Source organism: Silurus meridionalis, chromosome 12 (genome assembly GCF_014805685.1).
Source record: "Silurus meridionalis isolate SWU-2019-XX chromosome 12, ASM1480568v1, whole genome shotgun sequence".
NCBI lineage: Eukaryota > Metazoa > Chordata > Actinopteri > Siluriformes > Siluridae > Silurus > Silurus meridionalis.
Genome location: NC_060895.1, coordinates 6118500 through 6141568, shown reverse-complemented (window position 1 = coordinate 6141568; position 23069 = coordinate 6118500). Strand labels below are relative to the sequence as shown.

The 23069-nt window shown below is 38.7% G+C and overlaps 1 protein-coding gene across 1 annotated transcript; it reads right to left on the bottom strand.

Moving 5' to 3' along the window:
- Positions 1 to 445: 445 nt before the first annotated feature.
- Positions 446 to 22151, bottom strand: flot2b (flotillin 2b). The gene is made up of 11 exons (XM_046863520.1): positions 21943 to 22151; positions 20850 to 20931; positions 12146 to 12236; positions 10737 to 10860; positions 10512 to 10630; positions 6739 to 6852; positions 6526 to 6645; positions 3823 to 4037; positions 3549 to 3732; positions 3208 to 3357; positions 446 to 2200 (listed from the first exon to the last, which is right to left on the bottom strand). The coding sequence occupies exons 1-11, from the start codon at positions 21989 to 21991 to the stop codon at positions 2162 to 2164; spliced, it is 1287 nt and encodes a 428-aa protein (XP_046719476.1). The 5' UTR covers positions 21992 to 22151; the 3' UTR covers positions 446 to 2161.
- Between the last annotated feature and the right edge of the window lie 918 nt (positions 22152 to 23069).

The following is a 23069-nucleotide window of genomic DNA, read 5'->3' as shown; positions in this document are numbered from 1 at the left end:
TTATCTGTGTAAATCTGCTTTGAGACAATGTTAAAAGATCTAAAATGAAAAATGAATTGAAGTCTTTTTAAAGCGTGTAGCACCTTCTGCTATTTGTGCTGGATCTCCACAATGGTGTCAAAAACGGTGACCTTCAAGCTGGATCTTCATCTTCGGGAAGAGGGCAAAGTCTCATTTCCGTGGGTTGAGCTCGCTGAAGGTCTTCATTACCACTCAAAACACCTCGATCGACTTATTGCAGCATCACCGTATGTCAAATATCTGTGGCAGATTTGCCCAGTTTTATGCAGAATTTCACGTTTGCTCTTAGTTTTAACTTGCCGTCCATGTAAAAAATCGCACCAGTTGCACCGTTTGTCTCGAAACGTTTTGATAGTCAACTCATGTGCGTAGATTTTTCTGTCATTCTTGTTACTTTATCTTAGAATAAATTCATAGATGGAAATCTGAGCACTTAACATTTATTTTATTTGAACACACATGCAAAAGAACCATGCACAGTTCAATGTCAGTAAAAATGTCGGTACATTTTGGGATCTAATAAACGACACACATTGTTGGGAGTTCCGGCTTTTGAAAAAACGCCATCGGTTTGAAAAAGCGTGAACAATACATTTCAGAAGAAAATGGCATCCAAATGACATATAGTCTAAAATGATGTAATGATTTAAAATGCTATGGCTTTAACAGTCCAGACCAAAACTCATTAGAAACAGAGCAGTAACATAAATCAGCCCTGAAATGTGTGTGGCCTGACTGGAAAGCTTCACTTCACTTCAAGAGCAGACTTTTTTCATTTTTAAGGAAATGTTCTGTCAAAAACACAAAGTGATCGTTTGCCACTAAACTCTTCTCTGTGTGTGTGTGCCGATAAGACAAACAGGAAAAACTGTCTGTTTTTGGTTTGTTTTAGTGTTTTTTCACATAAATGAATCATTTAACAACAAAGGACTGATTTCTTGGCTCCATTGTCTGTATTCAACATTAGTTTATAAGAAACGAATTTAACGACAAGGATAAAACCGTTACTTTCGCTCACAACACGACAGAGCGTGGCACAATACACGTTAAAAAAGTCAGGAAAAAGAAGTAAAAGGACATTACTTTCACAGTGACAGATCACAGATATCATGTAGACACTTCAACGGCTATACATACAATATAATGTAACACAGGATATTAGCATGTAAAATAAATAAAAGGAAACAATAAAATGTAAGTCATAGTGGCAGCTCTGCAGAGAAGGATCTGCAGTTGTAACAGGGAGGTTGTCAGTTCAAATAGCTGTGCTACGAGAGAGCTCCTCAATGGTTCAGCGTGATATTTAAAAACTATGTACTCTGCTTAAATGTAGTGGTATTTCTGATCATCGGATTGGCTGATGGGCAGCCTCGAACTCACTGTAATTAGAATCAGACCAACGTAATTAGAACCTGCGATCCTTTAACATCTGGGTTCATAATATAGGAAACCTCCATATCCATAACACATCAGAATGCAAAATGCTTTTTAGTCACTAATGATTATTTCACTAATAGAATGCTGAGTCAGTTGAACAAATAAAAAAATTATCAAAAGGTAACACAGTCCACGTAGAAACACCTGCGCTTCTCTTGTGAGTTCCTATCTAGATAATTGTCTGGCTGATGATATAGACTGAGAAGAGAGAAGTATAAAGAAGTAGCACTTGGTTGATTGCATCTAAGAGTACAACAGACGTTATCTGTAGGACCAGAAAATTGCCTTCAAATCCTACTCTGTAGACTTTAATGCATGTGGCAATTGTAGCATTTCCTGAATAACTGTACGCTCATCAAGAACATCGGCAGCTGCCTACAGTACACGTGCAGATAAACGTCTAATAAACATGTCCATAACATATAGTAAAAAATAAACTAGAACTGACATGGGTTCACATGCATATAAAATACAATAGTACAATAAAAGAAAAACATGTGTATGATAATCAGTCACAAATAAATAATAACAACATGAACAGGAAATGAGGAGCAGCAATACATGCAAATATTCTGGTCCTATAAAACATTAAGGCACCAGAGGTATCAAAACTCATTTCTGAACTTTTTAGTGTTCCAAAGGCATTCATAGTGAGTGCATAAAACATATTGGGAAGAAAGAAAGATCTAAACAGGCTTGTGTCTCAGGCTTGGGAATTGGTCATCTTCTGCAGCAGGGGGATCTGTAGATGGAAGATGAACAAATTATTATTGACTCTTACAGTTATTCAATGATCATTAGAATTATATTTGATAATATATCAAGTAATAATAATATCAAGTTTCTGAGAGGTCGGAAAAACGAAATGCAAATGCAACTGCAAATAATCTTAAGAAAATTATATTTAATAAAAGATTCACTCAGAGCCACCAAAAAGCCTGGATAACCATGCCATGCTTCACTGCTTTATATTGTATTTCTATTTTATATTCATGTTTATATTTGAGGCCATTATCAGGCTTTTAAATATTCCAATTTACTGAGTATATTTTATTGTTCTAAATATTAACATTATTTCTAAATGTAATGATAGAAGTCCAATTGTGATGCCTTCCCAGATTGTCACATGACAAATGTAACATAATACAGACATACCAAAGTGTTATCAGTTCATGAAAATTTCAGTTGACTGGTCACATGACAGTCACATGACTGAAAATACATATGAATATCCTTGTGATCTTAATCCATACTGTAACATGAAAGTCTTAGGACATACTGAGGACAGGATTTAAGCTCAATTTATTTCATTTTACTTTATGAAAAGCCAAAACATAAAGTAAAATTGACTTTACAATTAGTGTTTAAAAGTAACTCCAACTAAGTCGATATACATTCATTCTTGATTCTTCAGTAAGCAATTCATCGATGGGAATACATCCTGGAGCGAATTCTAGTTCTACATACACATTTACTTTAAAGGATCATTATAAATGCTGCCATTTAACATTTGTAATATCAGTGTTAGTGCCATATCGTTGTTATAACATCTTCCTAATTTGGTGTACGAGAACGGACGGTCAGCACCATGAGCAGCTTTAGCAAACCTTAACATTTAATATTAAATTTTATGACAATTACTGTTAGCGGTAACCAAACACATCTGTATACCAGCGTGCAGCTGTTGACGTGGCCGTGGTGAAATTGGAGTTCACGACTTCCGTGTCGAGCCAAAATGCAGATTCTCACCTTGAACAGATCCACTCCTGTAAGGGCGTTGACGGACACAGGCAGCTCGGCTAGTAGGCGACTCACTTCCCCGGTCATTTTGCTGCCTTCTCCGCTTAGAATCACAATCTCATTGGTTTTGGAGAGAGGGGCAGCCACTTTGGCAGCAATCTGCAACACACACACATGCAGAAATCAGAGATTTTATTCAACAGAATCAGTATATAATTATTTCTATATATTATCATTTTATGAACTTATTTAGTTAATTCTCTTTACCACTAGTCAGTAAACACAGCTAGAGAATTCTAATGATCAGACCCACAAATTCACAGATTCAAAACCAAAAATGTTTTCTGCACCTTCGGCAGCGCCTCCAAAACCAGAGCGGTCTGCGCCGCGTCTCCATACTGATGATAGGCTTCTGCCTTCAGCCTCATTTTCTCTGCCTCGGCTTTGCCCACTGCCTCAATAGATTTGGCCTCGGCCTCTCCAATCTTCCTGATCTTCTCCGCCTCTGCGTGTGCGAGCAACACCTTCTTCATCCTTCCGTGCAAAAGGAAACGCTCCTTTTTCATTTCAGACATTGCCACATCAATCACACGGAGTACAAACACATTTATCAGTTTAACTCACTTCTGGCCCTCAGCCAGCTGCTGCACTTTGTATGCCTCAGCCTCCGCAGGGCGCATGACTGTAGCGATCAGCTCCTTCTCCGTCCTGACGATTTCTTTCTCCTCAATGGTAATCTGCTTCTTCCTCTGCACCACCTCGATCTCCATCTCCTCCAGACGGATCTTCTGCTGCTCCTTCGCTGCCTGGAGCTCGTACGCCAGCTGAGCCTCGGCTTTCTGCTCAGGCACAAACACACGGACAAGTCAGAAGTCAGAAGGTGTTTTATCAATTAATAAAAACAAAAATATTAATTAACATTAATGTGCTCCTCCTTTTCTATAACTAGGTAAACAGGGACGTCTAGAGTGAACACTCCACTTTAATGGTGTGTGTAGCTTTATTTAACATTTTTGAAGATTAGCACTTTAGTTGTTTTTATTAAGTGTCGTTTAAAAGTTTACAGAAAGGGGAAAGTCTTCTGCAGAATGGAGTGCTATGCAGCTGTCTCAGAGAATAAGAGACGGTGAGGAAATGGTGTTTAGCTTGCGAATTAAAAGATGAAAACGTGAACTTTGTGGATAATCAGCCTGTTAATATAATTAAATATGATAAAATAACAGCAAAAACAGTAAAAAAATGGATATATAAGGATTATAAGTCGTGCTTTAAAAAAAAAATAATAATAATAAAAAATTCTTACCTAATTGAAGTACAAGGTCTGGACCTCAGTATGTCACTTTTTAATAATAATAATAATAATAATAATAATAATAATAATAATAATAATAATAATAAAATAGATGCAGTGCATCCACAAAGTATTCACAGCGCTTAATTTTTTGTTGTTACAGCTTTATTCCAAAATGGATTACATTTATTATTTTATTTTCTACAAACAAAACCCCATAATGACAAAGAGAAATTATTATTATTATTTTTTTTTAATCTTTGCAAATTTATTAAAAATAAAATTTTACAGAAGTATTCACAGCCTTTTTTTTGCAAAACTTTGTTGAAGCACCCTTGGCACCAATTACAGCCTCAAGTCTTACTGAGTTTGATGCTACAAGCTTGGCACCTATTTTTTTTGGCAGTTTCTCTAATTCTTCTTTGCAGAACCTCTAAAGCTCCATCAGGTAGGATGGGGTGTGTTGGTGCAAAGCCATTTTTAGATCTCTCCAGGGATGTACAAGTGGGTTCAAGTCTGTGCTCTGGCTGGGAAACTCAAGGACATTCACAGAGTCGTCCCGTAGTCACTTCGTTATCTTTGGCTGTGTGCTCAGTGTTGTTGTCCTGTTGGAAGATGAAACCTGACCCCCGTCTGAGGTCCAGAGCGGTCTGAAGCAGGTTTTCATCAAGGACGTCTTTTACATTGCTATATTCATCTTTTCCTCGAACCTGATTAGTCTCCCAGTTCCTGCAGCTAAAAAACATCCCCACAGCATGATGCTGCCACCACCATGCTTCACTGTAAAGATGATATTGGCCAGGTGATGAGGGGTGCCTGGTTTCCTCTTTCCGGGTGAACATCGTGTTCTTGGTCACCTCTCTGACTAAGGCCCTTCTCCCCTGATCGCTTAGTTTATCTGGGCGGCTCCGCTGTAAAAAGAGTCCTGGTGGTTTCAAACTTCTTCCATTTACGGATGATGGAGGCCACTGTGCTCATTGGGACCTTCAATGTTGCAGAAATTGTTCTGTCCCATTCCTCAGATCTGTGCCTCGAGACAATCCTGTCTCCAAGGTCTACAGACAAAGTTAAAAAAATTGTCTGTAGACCTCAGAGACTTAAAGTCTACTTTGCAAACATTTCAAACAAATTTCTTTCACAGTGCCATTATGGGGTATTGTTTGTAGAATTTTGAGGAAAATAATGAATTAAATACATTTTGGAATAAGGCTGTAACTTAACAAAATGTGGAAAAAGTGAAGCGCTGTCAATTCCTTTTTCCAAATGCACTGTAGATAAATGGATGGATGGATGGATGGATGGATGGATGGATGGATGGATGGACAGATAAAGAGATAGACTTAACTGATACCACAAGGGAAACTATAGAAGGATATTTCAGACAATATTTAAAAGAAATTGCAAATTGTTTTCAATTGAAAATCTTGCATTACCGCAAAGTCCATTTGCAAATGTATTTCCTGTGTCTTACGAGTTATGACCATGACAGTGAGTGACGTCACTCACAGACTCATACAAACACGCCCCATTATATGGTCCCACCCCTGACACTTGATTGACATCTTTCAGAGCAAAGCATCGGAAATGTACAATGTAAATTTAAATGCAAAAGAAATTGCTAATCCATTCGAGTTTTGGCAGGCTACACATGCAATGCAGAGAAAGTGAAAAAGCAAACGTAGTCATTAATATTGCTTTTTAAATATGACATGGTCATTACTCGTAAGAAACGGGAAATACAGTTGCAAAGGGACTCTACTTTTCCATTTTAAATTTCACTGCGTTCGCAGAAATGAAAAACGCAAACGATAATGCAAGATTTGCAAATGCGTTTGCATTATTGTTCAAAATATCCTTCCATAGTTTCCCTTATAGGATCAAATAAGTCTATCTGTTTATCTGTCAATCCATCCATCCTACAGTGCATCCGGAAAGTCCACACTTGCTCCACATACGGAAATTGCAATTGCAAACACAACTTGCACTGATGTATATACACTGTGTATATAAACAGTTTGTGGAGTTTATAACCTGACCTTGGTGTTCACTTCTTGGTTAAACGATGCTTTCTGCAGCTCCAGCTCCCTCTTGGAGTCGGCCATTTTGGTGTCAGCGAGGAACTTCACATCCATCATTTCTCTCTTGCACTCGGCTTCCTGGGCAGAGCGGACGAGGGAGTGTGTTTGATAAAGGCCATGATTGAATAGAGAGAGCCGTGGGCTGTGACTGTTTAGCTAAAAAGCTCTTACTCTAATTCCTGCATCTCTTTCGGCCTCAGCTACGCCAATGTCTGCGTCCCTCCGCACAGCAGCCGTCTGCGTTTTCCCCAGCGAGCTCAGGTAGTCCAGCTTATCGTACACATCCTGCAGGAAAACACAAGGATATACACTCAGCTTTTGGCATTACATTTATTTTAACCAGTAACACCTGAACTGTATCTTTATCATTTAGAATCCAATTATTTATACCTAAAGTAACTGAGATTCATTGATGCAGTAGGACCCTGAGATTTTCACGCCACTACCAACACTCCTTCATTATTTATTCATAAAAACTGATGCAGCCTATTTCACAGGCCATTTGTGTTCATTTTCCAAATGAGAATATTAAGTTGTCTACAGATGATCAGCAGCAAAACTCCTTGGCCTGCAGACAAATAGATGATGTATGACGCTTGAATTTGATTTGACACTCGACTCCTAGTTAATGCTGAGGCCTCATATAAGATGTAGCAATGGTGAATGCTTTCTTCAGTCTGCACCAAAAAAAAAAAAGATTTAAATAGTAGCTAAGTTAAGTTACACTTATACTATTATTGGAATCGGTGCATCGGCATAAACGTTAAGGATGTGCTGCATCGATTTTAAAAAGGTGTCTGACTGAGGCGTGCAATGAGAGTCACACAGAATATAGATTAACGCTCAGATAAATGAGGAGGGTTGCGTTAGGAAGGGCATCCAGCGATGTGGATCGAGACCCGGGTTACCAACGGCCGTCACAGATATTGTTAGCCAACAAGGGTACAGGTGAAAATTGGGCTACTGTTGGCCGAAGGAGGAGAAGAAGAGAGGGGAAAATGTCTACAGAGACAGCAGGAAATGGAGAAGTGTAGAAGAGTGGAGGTTAGAGTGGGTACTTTAAATGTTGGTACTATGACTGGTAAAGGGAGAGCTGATATGAATGAAAGGAGAAAAGTACAGATGTTGTGTTTCCAGGAGACCAAGTGGAGAGAGAGTAGGGCCAGGAACATTGTAGGTTGGTTTAAACTGTTCTATCATGGTGTGGATGGAAAGAGCAATGGTGTAGGGGTGATTCTGAAGGAAGAGTACAGTAAGAGTGTAGTGAAGGTGAAAAGATTCTGTTAGAGTGATGAACGTGAAGCTGGAAGTTGAAGGGGTGATGATAAATGTCATCAGTGCTTATGCTCCAAAAGTGGTTTGTGAAATGGAGGAGAAGGAAACATTTTGGAGTGAGTTAGATGGAGTGGTAGAAGGTGAACCTAGGAATGAAAGATTGGTGATTGGAGCAGATTTAAATGGGCATGTAGGTAAAAGGAACAGAGGTAATGAGGAGGTGATGGGTAGGTATGGCCTTAAGGAGAGAATGTGGAAGGGCAGATGGTGGTAGATTTTGCTAAAAGGATGGAAATGGCAGTGGTGAACACGTATTTTAAGCAGAAGGAGGAGCATAGGGTGACGTATAAGAGTGAAGGAAGGTGCACACAGGTGGACTATGTTCTATGTAGAAGATGCAACCTAAAGGAGATTGGAGACTGTAAGGTGTTGGGGAAACAGTGTAGCTAGACAGCATCGGATGGTGGTCTGTAGGATGGTTTTCGAGGTGAAGAAGAAGAGAAGGAGAGTGAGGACTGAAAGAAGAATAAGATGGTGGAAACTGAAGGACTGTAGTGTGAGATTCAGGGAAGAAGTCAGACAGGGGCTCGGTGGTGGTGCAGAGGTGCTGGATGATTGGGAAACTACTGCAGAAGTGGTAAGGAAGACAGCTAGGAAGGTACTTGGTGTGAAAATAGAAAGGAAGACAAAGAGATGTGGTGGTAGAATGAGGAAATGAAGAAGAGCATAAGGAGAAAGGGGTTGGCAAAACAGAATTTGGATTGACAGAGTGATGAGAAAAGTAGGCAGGAGTACAAAGAGATGCAGCGAAAGCCAAGGATAAGGCATATGAGGAGAGGGACCAAGCTGGAAAGGATGTGCTGCAAGTCTCTTATCCCAGAGACCCCTCATGTCTGTGTCACCTCCCGGTTCTCCCTTTTAGTTATTCTGCCATATAGCGAGTCTTGCTGGAGTCCCAACTGCACAGTGTCCTTCATTTTTATACAACAATAAGGATACTCTCAACAGTCTGCTACACTGACTCAGGACTACAGTTTGTATCTGATCACCATTACTGTACACTTCCACAATGTTTAGCTGTAATAAATGGACATTCGGTGCAACCCAGATGAGGATGGGTTCCCTCTTGAGTCTGGTTCCTCTCAAGGTTTCTTCCTTATGCCATCTAGGGGAGTTTTTCCTTTGCACAGTTGCGGCCGGCTTGCTCATCAGTGACAAACTTACACTTATAAATGACAATCTTATTCACTCTTTATCACCACTTTATCTGTGTAAAGCTGCTTTGAAAACATTTTCATTTTTAAAAGCGCTATTCAAATAAAAATAAATTAAATTGAAAAAAATAGTCAGATTTAACCAGATTGTTTAACAAGATTTTGGAAGGTGAGAGGATGCCTGAGGAATGAAGAAGGAGTGTGCTGGTACCGATCTTTAAGAATAAGGGAGATGTGCAGACCTGCAGTAACTACAGGGGAATTAAGTTGATCAGTCACACCATGAAGTTATGGGAAAGAGTAGTGGAAGCCAGGCTGAGAGAAGAGGTGACCATCTGTGAGCTGCAGTATGGTTTCATGCTGAGGAAGAGCACCACAGGTGCATTATTTGCTTTGAGAATGTTATAGAAGTATAGAGAATGTCAGAAGGAGTTGCATTGTGTGTTTGAGGATTTAGAGAAAGCGTGAGAGTGCCAAAAGAGGAGTTGTGGTACTGTATGAAGAAGTCAAGTGTGGTGTATGTGAAGTATGTGAGGGTGGTGCAGGACATGTATGAGGACAGTGTGACAGCAGTGAAGTGTGCAGACTGGTTCAAGGTGGAGGTGGGACTGCCTCAAGGATCAGCTCTGACCCCTTTCATGTTTGCAGTGGTGATAGACAGGTTGACGGACGAGGTCAGACAGGAGTCTCCATGGACGCATGATGTTTGCGAATGATATTGTGATTTGTGGTGAGAGAAGGGAGCAGGTTGAGAAGAGCCTGGAGAGGTGGAGGTACATGCTGGAGAGAAGGAAGAAATAGTCAGTAGGAGTAAGAGAGAGTACATGTGTGTGATTTAGAGGGAGGGCAGTGGAGTGGTGCGGTTACATGGAGAAGAGGTGATGAATTTGGATGAGTTTTAGTACCTGGGGTCAACAATGTGTTAGAGAAGTGAGGAATAGAGTGCAGGCAGGGTGGAGAAGAGTGGCAGGAGTGATTTGTGATAAAGGGGATCTGCTATAGGACTGTGGTGAGACCTGCGATGTTGTATGGTTTAGAGACAGTGGCATTGAGTAAAAGACAAGAGGTGGAGCTGGAGGTAGCAGAGCTGAACATGTTTCTAACGATACACGTCTTCCAGGTTTACATTACACACTGTGCATATATGCACATACTGTTTTGCTAATGTAAATGCGTCAATATTTGTTTCTCTGTCTTATACCCTTGCTGGGTGGATTTGCAGAATCCACAGAAATGTGCTGTATGGTGTAACAGACTGTTTCCTGTTCAGTATTGTCTCTTATTGAATCTTATTGTAAGAAGCAATAAAAGCAAACGCTGCCTTAGGTGCAACAAAAACACAATAAAAAGGGTCATTATTGGAATTCATAATCATTAGAATTAGAAATGGGTTTTTAATGAACTTTTTTTGGGTGCTATGCATTGCCAGAACTTCCGAATGCCTCCAGTACTCACTTTGATGGTGAAGCTCAGGATCTCGATGCCCATTCGGCCCACGTCAGGAGCTGCGACCTCACGCACCAGTTGGGCAAATTTGTCTCGGTCCTGGTAGATTTGTTCAACTGTTAAAGTACCTGTATATGATTTAATAAAACAAAAAACACAATAGCTTTTTTTTCAAGAAAACTGTAGCAACAAAAAAAATAAAAAATACTGGAATAAATGCAGCAAATGTTTGACCTAATATGGAGCGTAAATGTCCCTCCAGGGTTTGCAGTACCACAGCCTTGATTTCCATTACAGTCTTCCCCAAAAACTGCTCACAAGCGATAGCCAGCAAGTCACGGTCAGTCATTACCTTTACCTAATCGACGAGAGAGGAAGATGAGAAGTGATGATGATCACATGAGTTTGGATTCATATTCATTCCCAGAAAAAAAGATTCTCAGAAAAAGCTAACGAAAAGCTCTCCTACTGTTATAACACAGAGATGCAGCCATTTAACCTATTACGTGTCAGTTGCTGCGATCAGATCATATCAGTTAGTGTGTTCTGTTTTAAATTTCTGGGTTAGATGAAGTACGACCTCTGGTGTTCAAACAATGCAACTGCATTAGATGCAGAATGAATAAAGTGGCACATGATCAGTGTTGGGCAACGTTACTTTTAAAAGTAACGCATTACAATATTGAGTTACTCTCCAAAAAAGTAACCAATTACGTTACTTAGTTACTTTTTATGGAAAGTAATGCGTTATATTACTTTTGCCTTACTTGTATCTCTTTCACGCCTTACAGGTGTAACAGGTGTAATATAGATAATTTCCATTAAGAAATAAGTTATATCAGGGCAAAAGACATTTCTTAAACATTTAAAATGCTTAATAACTTCTTAGAGAACAATAAGATGATCGACTAAATTTTGACCACAAGGCTGAACACTTTCCAGTCGCACTTCTGTACACTGCTTTTCAATCTGCCTTCGCCGTCAGGAATGTAACTATCGTTCGTGTATATAAGGTTAAGGGTGTGGGCTGCACACCGGGGATGTGGAGGGAGAACATAACTTTCACTGTCATCTTGTAAAACATCGTGCAAACGTGCAAATCTGTAGTGCTGTGCTTTGCATGCAGATGTTTTTTTTTTTTTAAGTGGTATTTTTTGCAGTTGACAAGAGCTTTTCACCAACACATAATCTACACCATTATTCCTTTCTCCTTTTCCTCGACTATTTCAAAATAATAAGAATACTTCCATCACAGTAATGTAATGCTCTGGTTTGCCATCTCCGCTTCTGACCAGCTTCTGTTCCCGCGGCTCGCACGTATGAGTGCGCGATTCTGCGTGACTACATTCATTTTAATTCAGTATTGATTTTTTTATGCAAAATAATTTAACTGAAAAGTAACTCGCATTACTTTAAAAAAAAAAGTAACTCAGATATTAATGTGTAAATTTATAAAGTAACGTGCTACTTTATCGTTACTCCAGAAAAGTAATATTATTACGTAATGCACGTTACTTGTAACGCGTTACCCCCAACACTGCACATGATATTATTTTTTATATATATATAAGAAATTGTCACAATTAGCATTCTGGGATTACAATGAATTATTGCGCCCCTACTGCAGTCATGTTATTGTGTACCTGAGCCACTCCGGTGACTGTAATGGCCACACCTTCCGCCGTCTCCACGCTTTCACACTTGGGTTGTAAAGTCATAATCTCGAGTGTAAGTCTGTGAAGAAACAAAAAAAAAGAAAACACATCAGAGTTATACTCTTCAATTGGAGACCATTCTGTGCAGCTGGGGATGGTTCCACATGAGCAGTCTGAAGATCCATGAAGTTACTGAGCAACGCAAGAACTTTGAGGATGGACTTGGAATGTAATTAATATCAACAGTCTAATACAATGGCTCAGGACCACAGTTTTGCATTTAAGCACCCATCACTGAAAAGTACACCTCAACAACGATGGAACTTTTATAATGGACATTCAGTAAAAGTAAGTATTATAACAGCTTTAATATTCATCAAGAGGTTTTGAACATGTGAAGTTTGTATTATTGGACCATGATCTGAAAACATGATTCTGACTGGAAGGAGATCTGTGTGACAACTGGGGCTGAAGCTATCGATTATTTTAGTAATTGAGTATTCTATTGATTATTCCATCAATTAATCAATTAATATTGATTTCTTTATTAAAGAGCAATACTAAATATGAAAATAAGAAAATATGACGGGTCTCTTAAAATGTACAAGTCGCTTGTTTTCTTTTTGGAAAAATTGACATTTTTATCGCTGAAATTGTGAAAACTAATCTCATGTTGTGCATTTAATTGCCATGTTACATCAAAATGCAAATACAAATATATAAATAAAAATATACATATCAATTTTAAAAACTCAAAAAAAAAAAAAAGGAAGCGTTTAGATCACATGGGGGAAAAACTAAACAAAAAAAACAAACAAAAACTTTTTTGCCTAATTCTGAGTTGTTTTATTTCCAAATTTTTTGTTTTAATTCCGACTTTTTTCTCTCAATTGCAACTTCAATTCTCGGAAACATCCAACATTTCTGGTGCATCCGCCATTAACCATGTTGTCGGCGTGAAGTCTGAAGCTGTTGGTGTGCGAACGAGACTCCTCTACTTCATCTTGTTCTCTCCAGGAAACAGAGGCTCAGTTTAATACCATGCGATTCTATTGATTTGTAGCTCATGTCATTTTCGATATGTTTGATTGTCAAAAAACATCTCAGAATTGCAAGAAATAAAGTCAGAATGGTAAAAAAAAAAAAACGTAATTAGGCAAAAAAATGTTTATTTATGTGATTGAAACGGGCTTCCATACGAATCTTCTCCTCGCCCCTCCCTGTTTCCATTCCTCTATGTATCATTCTGCAGCCTCTTCTGTGTTATCCGTCCAGGGCGCTCCATTGTTTAGCGGGATTAGGTTAATCAAGGAATCGTTTCAGCCCTAATGACAACCTCACATCTGCATTGTGCATTAAAACTGTTAACACACTTAGCTGTGGATTACTCCTTACTTACAGTTTTTGCCACAGTGCATATTTATTGTCTGGAACAAAGAAATCAAAGGCTGATTTTAACAAGCTCATTTCTTTCATTGTTTCTATAGCAATGGGAAATAATAATCCAAGTCAACCATCAAATATATTTGTTCTTTTTTTTTTTAAGAAATTTTCAAATCAACACTATGTAACACTCTTATCAAGGAAGATTCTTAAGGAAAGATGTTTGTGGTTTCTCAGTTTTTCATATTGCCTTTGAGAGAACATTAGGAAAAGAGTTTATAGCTGCTATTATTGTACTTTTTCATATTTTATTGTCATTTATTCATATTTTATTGTCATTTAGTTTGTTCATTAATTTTTATTATGGTTACTTTTTATTATTACTTTTTTACCAATAAGTAGAAACAAAGAAAGTAATGAAATGTGTGCAAATGTGTGAAGGCATTAGTTTCTCGCATAAGTCTCTCTGAGTGCAGGTGCAATGACATCGTGTTTGAAGGCCGTGGACAGGCCGTGGACAGGCCGTGGACAGGCCAGGCCGTGGACAGGCCAGCCTGGACCATGCTAACTCTGGTTCTAGCCTGTTGTTTTTGATCATTAAAAAAAATAATAATAAAAATAGAAGGCACAGACCACAATTATGTCATTTAAATAAAAAGTACCGAATATTTCGAAGATGATGGTGGTAGCTGAGGTAACTGATGAGAAATAAAAAAGAGAGGCTGTAAGAAAAAGAATAAAAAGGCTGTGCTTTTGCTGTAACTTTGGACACTATCATGGAACGGTCTGACTTTGTTGGACATCACAACCCTGGATTATACATTGAGTCTTATTTTTGATTGGAGTCTTTACTTTGATACTGAATTTGTTTGTTCTTGTCTCAATTAGCCACGACACTATAAGCAGATGCGCGATGTGCTTTGGGAAGAAAAGCGCAGCCGCTGAGAGAGTGCCGGTGGGAGGGCACGTACCGGGATACGCATGCGCGATAACAACGACCGCCGTGAACCAACATATACCAACAATAACGGACAGTGAGAGTGTGGAAGTTTAAATAGGAGCTGGTGATGATGCTAAACGAGCACCATATGTGCGCGATTGAAGCCTGGATCTTCAGAGAAAGCGGCCGAGAAAACACCTGACATGCTGAAGGGGGCCGAAGGGGGCGTGGCAGGTGGATTCCTGACAGATAAACATGTACTGTATGTATTTTTATAGCATGCCTTCATCAAACAAATCGCGGCAACGCTGTTGTGTAAAAAACCCTCCAAAAACACGTGGATGCACATTCTCATTTATTAACGCACATCATGTACATAAAGAAATTTCAAGCACGTAATATATTGCCGCCATTTTGATTTTCGTTTATCTCGATCATCGGTTACCTCGATGCTTTTTGGCGACCCCCTAGGACATCGACATAACCGGGTTCCACTGTATATTACTGCAGTATAGACATGTGACATATTAAAACACTCACCAGACTAAAAACTGCTAAATGCACATTAAAACAGAAGCATGACAATTTAGCATCATCAAACACCACTCAGATTTCTATTTCTAAATTATTAATTTTAAATAATTTTAAATTCTATTTATCATTTATTTAATGAAGACGTTTCTGCCAGAGCAATAGCTAATCAAACAACAACAGGAAACACCAATAAAAGAATAAAGGTTACAACAGTATCAGGAGGCAGGTGTCCATATCTCTGTCCTCATTAACCTCAACACATTTTCAGCCTTCCATCGACTCCAAGACCGTTTTTTTTTTTTTTTTAAACGCTCTCTCAAAAAAATAAATGAAACGCTATTTTGAAGGCGTAGTGTGGACTGAGAAAGTGGAGATATTGAAAAACGAGATTTTTTTTGTCAAGAGACCCATTCACCTAAAAACAAAAAAGATGGTAGATTACACTTTACAGCAGGTGATGTGCCTGCTATCCAGGTTTGACAGCATTGTTAATAACTATCACCCTTTACAACGCATCCGAAACAGATTGCATTCTTTTTTTTGAAGGGGACCGAATGTCCATGGCATGAACTCAAAAAAGGGTAAGAAGCAAAAAAAAAAAAATTATTAAATAAAATTTAAAACCCTGACAGACATGAGCCAAAGTGTCTAATGTCATCATTAAAAAAAAAAAAACGACAAGTTTCAGATGTTTTAGTGTAAATGGAAAATGCCTGGAATTTCTCTTTAAATGGAAACCAATTGTATCAGCTGAAAATGGTTCCAAGTGAACCTAAAGATCAGAACTATGGATGGAGGGTTAGAACTATAGAAGATGGATTTGGACAATAATTGATATGAGCAGTTTTACTCTCGAGTCTCCATCAGTGAACAGCTGATGAACTGTGGATAGAACTATAATGGATGGTGTCACTGGTGGTCCATTTTGAGTCTGGTTCCTCTCGTAGTTCCTTACACCATGTTGGAGAGTTTTGTTTCTTGTCATTGCCTTGCTCAAAGTATAGGGACTAACTTATGACTTTAAAATGTCGATTTGCCGTCTATTTCATTTTTAAAGAGAACGACTTCTCTTTAACAAATGTCCAATGTAGCACATCATGCCACCAAGTTACAAGCATTTAGGCTGAGAGTGTTTATGAGGTAAACTATGAGGTGACTGGAGCAGGAAGCATGCATGACCTCTTTACACTGGAGCTTATTTTGCTTGCTTTGGCTAAGTGTTTCCATAAGATCATCTTTCCTCCAAGCGCCCTAATTAACTTTCCTGGTAAATGCCACAGTTCAGCGGATGTTGGGAGTCAGGACGAGTGACGCACAATTTAGTTACAGCATCGAGTTACACCATCAAGTCGCATGGCCGCACAGTGACGCATGTTTGCTTTGAATAAAATGTTTTTTTTTTTGTCAATAATAAGTGGGGTCTTGTTCTTTTCTCTGGTTCTTTGGTGAGGAAAAAACACTGTTTTAAAACCTTACTGGCATGTCCACATCTACCTTCAGTCTCCTGATATCGAGGAAAAATCCAATCTACTGATCCTACCACCATGATGATATTCAAAAGTTCATTATCGAACCCGATTGGTCGGAAGGTCTCTTCTGGGCTAAACATTTAGATTTATTTTTGTCCATGAATATGTATTAATATATTTTCAAAAGTCCATTTTCTTCATTTCATAGCTTTTCTCTCATGTTCTCTGCTTTCCAAATCAGATCTACTCAGTTAACCAATCAGATTTCAGCCGTCACATCACGTGTTTCTGAGGTCAATGAACACTGCGTCCTGTGGCTTACAATCCATGCTGCTATAATCTGTTTCTTTAACCAATCAGATTTTGACGTGCTGACTCCGAGTCCCTCTATAAAGCGTCCAATCGTGTCAGCATTTTCACGTACTTTGATTAAATGGTCAGTGCAGTAGTGAGAGCACACAAACCATATCTGTAGCACAAGCACAAATATATTCATGTGAATTTAATAGCTGTATTATTATTATTCTACAATGGCTGACAGGAAAGAAATTGATTTGCTCGCAGATTTATTAATATGGGCATTTACAATACGGACTTTTCAAGCAAAGCCGGACATCGAAAACAGTTACGTTTCTCCATGAACCATTTATACTTTTGCGTTTTCGTTACACCATGATTTTGCACAAAAGCAAAAACCCGAGGTCATTTTATGAGGTAAATATTGATGCTTCTGTTAGAGATGATGTATTTGGGCGGTGCAGCTGTGGCTACAGTGAAAGGAGACATGTTGAATTGTGTTCATTGTGTTTCTTGCTTTAGTAATGATATTCATTCTCGCTGCATGACATACCAGTCTGGGATCAACTAAGCATCAGACTATCTCACAAGATCTCCTGCCGGTCATCTCCACGATCATCAACTGGTCTTTAACTTCTGGCCATGGGCCAAATACCTTCAAGCAAGCAAGGGTTAATCCTCTTCCTGTGAAAACACAGGAGCTTACAGTTTGACCTGGAAGCCAGCAGGATTGGGATGTTTTTGCTTTGAAATCTGGTAAATGCTGCTTTTACTCCAGAAGTACAAAACATACACAAGAACATACACAATCTTGAAGAAACCTGCTCTGGGTCTATCAGACATCAACAACTACAGACCAGTATCACTACTCTTCCTTTCTTTCCAAATCTCTGGAACGTACTGTTTTTAACCAACTGTCTGTCTACTTTTCACAATAAAACCTCCATGATTCAAACCAGTCTGGCTTTAAAGCAGAACATTTGAGGAGGATGAGTACAAATGACAGCTTGGCTGACCGAGCAGCATGTAGTTTTTAAGACTCCTCCTCCTTGACCTTTTAGCAGCATTTGACCCAGTCAACCACAAGACTCTTATGACTACCCTCAGGAGCCTCGGTATCCATGGAGCAGCATGGTAATGGTTTGCTTCCTACCTGGAAGGTCGCTCATACCAGGTAACATGGAGGGGGTTCACATCTGCCCCATGCAGACTGTCCACTGCTGTCCCATAAGGCTCAGTGCTTGGTCCCCTCCTTTTCTCCCTCTATACCCACTCTATTGGTGAATTCATATCCTCACATCTGAGGGAGGAAAAGAAAAGATGAGTTGAGTGTTGAGAAAACCTCTTACCACTGCTGTGCTGATGACACTCAACTCATCTTTTCTTTCCCTCCCTCAGATACCACAGCTTCCACTCGGCGGATATATCTTCACGGATAAGTGCTCATCAACAAAAACTCAACCACAGCAAAACAGAACGATTGATCATCCCAGATGATTCATCTCCAGGTCAAAATCTCCAAATAACTCTTCATAACTCTCTGCTCGTCCCTTCAGCCACTGCTCTCAACTTTGGGGTGACTATGGACAATCAACTGTCCTTCTGCTCACATGTTGCAAATGTGACACGTTCTTGACAATTTCTTCTCTACAACATCAAAAGGATTCGACCATTTCTGTCCACACAAGCTGCCCAGGTGCTTGTTCAGTCTCTGGTCATTTTGAGACCGGTCTACTGCAACTCTGCTGGCAGGTCTGAATCTGAACGCTATTCTTCCACTGCAAATTATCCAAATTGCAGCTGCACGTCTAATGTTCAACCAAGTTTTCCCACACCATCCCACTGCTGAGCTCCCTCCACTGGCCTTCCGTAGCTGCACGTATCAAATACAAAACACTGATGCTTGCCTACAAAGCCAAAAATTAACCAACACCCTCTTACCTCAGAGACCTCATCAACCTTGCTGTCTGAGATCCTCCAGCACTGCTCGACTGTACCCCCTTCTCTCAGGGTAAGAGGTAAGTATCTTCAAGCACCGGGTGAAGACCCGCCTCTTCCTGAAACCCTCAAACTAACACTTTCCAAGTTTGCTTTGTTAAAAAACAAAACTTTCAACAGAGATGTAAACTGATTGTCTTCTAGCGTACCAGTGTAGATCTTTTTATTGATAGAGATTCAAAGCACTTTTCTACATCGCTCTGGACAAGGGTGTCTTCTAAATGCCGTAAATGTTAATGTGCATTTATATCTTTTTATATTGTAACTGTAATATAAGTAGAATAACACTCCAGATGTGCTGTTATGTACAAGGAATTGCACTTCAGGCTGGGCTTCCTTATTTAACCTGTTAGCCTTCAGAATGTAAATTTAAATGTTAACAGTTGGGCTACATACACAATTTAAACATCTTTAAAAAGAAGACACTTTGAGCTTTACTGTTCATTATTCAAAGTTGTTCATGCTTAAAAGATAAGTGATAGAAAGTTATAGATAATGAAGTACCGCAAAAAAAATTCCTGAATTGATTTTTTTTTCCCTTCATATATAAATACATGAAATCAGTAATGTAGCAATCCAGAAAAGTACTGGGTTAAAAGCCACATGTCTCATGAGTTTATATTTTAAATTGTTAGAAGATATCATGAAAAATGAGATTCCTACAAACATTTATCTGAGACTTTGTCTGATCCTTTTCTCCCTCCCCCAGTTTGAGAGCCACCTGCTAATCTCAGGTGGCTGACCATTAAGGCTTCTGTTATACATGTTTGGGGCTATTGATATTGATATTGATTTGGCATTCATATTTCTGGCCAGGTAGCCAGACAACGCTTGTTTTCCAATTCCAACAAAACACACACACACACACACACACACACACACACACACACACACACACACACTTACTTTTCAAGCATTTCTCTTATAAAAACAAACAGGCAATCAAACCTAAAACATGGTATAAAACTGTAAAGGAGATATATTCTAACTTACAGATGTAAAATAGCATCTCCATGCAGATCTCCAAGTCTCTGTTGTTACCCGCCCCAAAAATATTTTCCACATCGCTGCTATTTTTTTTTGCAAATCTCAGATTAAAAAAAACTTTTTTGACTGTCTATTTTTTCCTTGTTTTATTTTTATTTTGTAAACAAATTCAAGTTAGCACGAGCTATAAACAGCTGTTTGTGCCGACCTGAGAGCAGCGTCACTCCCTGGTTTGTCACAACACGTGCTGCTTCGGCCAGTAAGAGTTTGTAAAGAGTAATAAAACTAAGACTCACACACGTGGGGAATAAAATCCTCCCATATATCGTTAGAATCCTGCACTTATTGGCTACATTTTCCATCAGTCATTTTGTTTCCATAATGTTACTGGTTGAAAATAAAAGGTTTGAAATGATAGGTGGTGCAGAATAAAAACATGACACCACCAGAGAGAGTAGAGACTCCACCCAAGATTCCGCCTATTTTATTTTATTTTTTTTATTTTTGTGGTCCCAAGCATTTTGTAACACTATATTCTACCAGCCATATTTGTTTTTTTTTAAGATGTTGTTTTTTATGCGAGTTATTCCGAAATATATAAACACAAACACCAGCCGAAGTTCTGTGACGTAAACAAAAGAATAACGCTGTTGTTTGGTTGGAGCAAAAATGCTTTACGGCATGTTGTTCAGTGGACCCCTATATTTCCTAATAAACCGGGATTAGCAGCAGTGGATGTGTTTGTGACTCATTATTACAATAATAATGTAAGTAGTGCAATTTTATTTATGCATGTTGTTTGTGTGTACTGCTTACACAAATTCAGCAAATACATTCGTTATACGTTTTCCATTAAACAGTGATCTGAAATCGCTGCTTGAGACTTAGAGCTTTAGAATGATGTATAGTTAGTCATGGTTACTCTTCTCCGTTTTCATTTCATCTATTGCTAAACATTAACGCCTGAGAACGACGGGATATCGGTTGCGCTGGCAACTAATACACAATTTTCTGTTCAGGATCTTTTGTGACTCATTGTAAACCTCGTTAAGACTCATATTAGATGAATAGATTAAAGACTTACGCTTGTGCGTCTGTGAGGAACCACCATGCCCAAGCCCATCCACCCACCATATACTTCTTCTGGTCCGAGCCACAACAGCCACCTGGAAAAAACAACATCCAGAACCTTGAACCAGATCTTGCAAACAAGAAGGAACCTTCTGAAAAAATCTTATTTATTTACCATATTTGCCGTTTTACTTATTTACTTGCACATTTTAACCCTCTCCACCCTCAACTTTCTGTTATGGATAAATAGCTGTTTCTATTCCAGACTTCAACATATAGTTTGGGATTGAATAATGATTTATTATAACATTTTATGTGCTGAACGCTAAAATATTTGACTGAAACCGGTGACACCTTCTGATGACCAACAAAACAGTACATATATACAGTACATACATAAAGCACTGTTGCTCTCATGCGCATCCTTCAAAAGAGATCGAATTCAATATATTACACGTACAATTGTAACAGATGCTCCTTACATATAATTGTGACAATCTGACTATAAAGTGCTGTTTTAAGTGGCATGACACGCCTTGAATTTCAATACCTTTGATAAAGTCAATTAAATGCACTCCTCAAAACAATCTGCATTGGACACATTAAATACAGACAAATCTATATTTCAGTGCAGATTGAGCTCACAGAATAGATTACAGCTTTACAGGTATTAAAAAGCAGGAAAGGTTTGGTGTCAATGACTTGTATATGTATATATTTATTTATGCACATATTCATACATTAGATGAATATGTATGAATATGTGCATATTCATACATTAGATGGCAAAAGGTTGTGTATGAATAATGTGTTTTTAACCCTCTTGTTGTTTTAAAATGAGATTATTCTGCAGTGCATGTCAGTTTGAGGAAAATAAATCCAGATTATTTTCAGATTGAACAGATAGCAACAGCTCAGCTCCAGCTAATGACTGGATCTCCAACTCCAGTCTACTCAAAAATAATCACATGATCCGATTACAAAACACACGCTTTCTATCTGCACGATCTGCAAACATCTAGTTATTCATGCATTATATTCGGTTACTAAGAAGTGTCGAGACGGTTCCATTAGCAAGATAACGGCTAGTATGCTAGCTAACATACCTGATACAACAAGGGCTTCATTCGGTCCTACAGTCAAGCAGCTGCCCATAATCGCATGTAGTATTAAAAAAAACTAAATATCGCAGATAAACCGGGTGACAGATCAGGATTGTGTGTTTATTATTATATAATGTTTTGTTTACTATAAGAAAAGCCTTGAAAGCAAAGCGCGCGCCCCGCCCTGATGCGGAAATGCTTATCTTCACAGATGAAATCATAAACAGCTCTGGCCACGCCCGTTTGTTTATGGCCCCGCCCAGTGGCTACTGGCTCCGCCCATCTCTTACTGCTCAAATATACCTATTCTAAATATTGTTGAAACAATCTGAAAGTTATATTTTCAATTATAAAAGCCATTTTAGTAATACCATGGCGATAATAACGAATTATTACTCTTGTTTAGTTTGTTTACAAGCCTCTTTACAGAGTTTTCCCTCAGTGTAGCGACCGTAAAAAAACGAATCAGATGTATCAAAAGTATTAGAACACCAAGGACTGTTATTTATTCATGCATTCATTTATTTATTTTTGTTATACACTGACAACATTTGAGTTTAAGATCAAAATCCTTTGATGAAACTATAGATTCACTTATTATTTCCTTTTATCTGCATGTTTTAAACAACATGGTACATAATACCTTTGGTGTTACCTTACATTTTCTATTATCCAGAGCAATTAACAATTATATAATTTCTACAACTGAGCAGCTCAGGGGTTTAGGGCCTTGCTCAACAGCTCAACAGTGGTAGCTTGGTTTAGTGGTACTAGGATTAGATCTCATAACCTTTTGTTCCAAAGTCCAATGTCATAACCAGTGAGCTACCACTTCCAATTTTTAAGATGAGCAAAGGTATGAGAGGTAGCGTTAAAATAAAAAGTGTTTGCTAAAATTTGGTTGCACATAAGCAGCCCTCTGAAACAAAAGAACCTGTAAGACACTGCAAATTGGATTTAAAGTCACCATGTTTATATTACAGATATTCATATCATAACTGTACAGGCATGCAGCACAGTGGGGCAGGGGGGAATGTGTTCCTGAGTCACAGCTCAAGAGTCCCAGGGTTCGATCCTGAACTTGTCTGTTTTAAGGTCTGTGTGGAGATTCTGTGAAGGTTTTCTTAGTG

Excerpts from the sequence above, each read along its gene's own strand:
- flot2b (XM_046863520.1), bottom strand. The coding sequence starts at position 21,991 with ATGGGCAGCTGCTTGACTGTAGGACCGAATGAAGCCCTTGTTGTATCA. Across the intron at positions 6,646-6,738 it reads AAAGAGATGCAGGAATTAGA|GAAGCCGAGTGCAAGAGAGA; the intron begins GTAAGAGCTTTT and ends CGCTCTGCCCAG. Across the intron at positions 3,733-3,822 it reads CAGCTGGCTGAGGGCCAGAA|GATGAAGAAGGTGTTGCTCG; the intron begins GTGAGTTAAACT and ends TTTGCACGGAAG.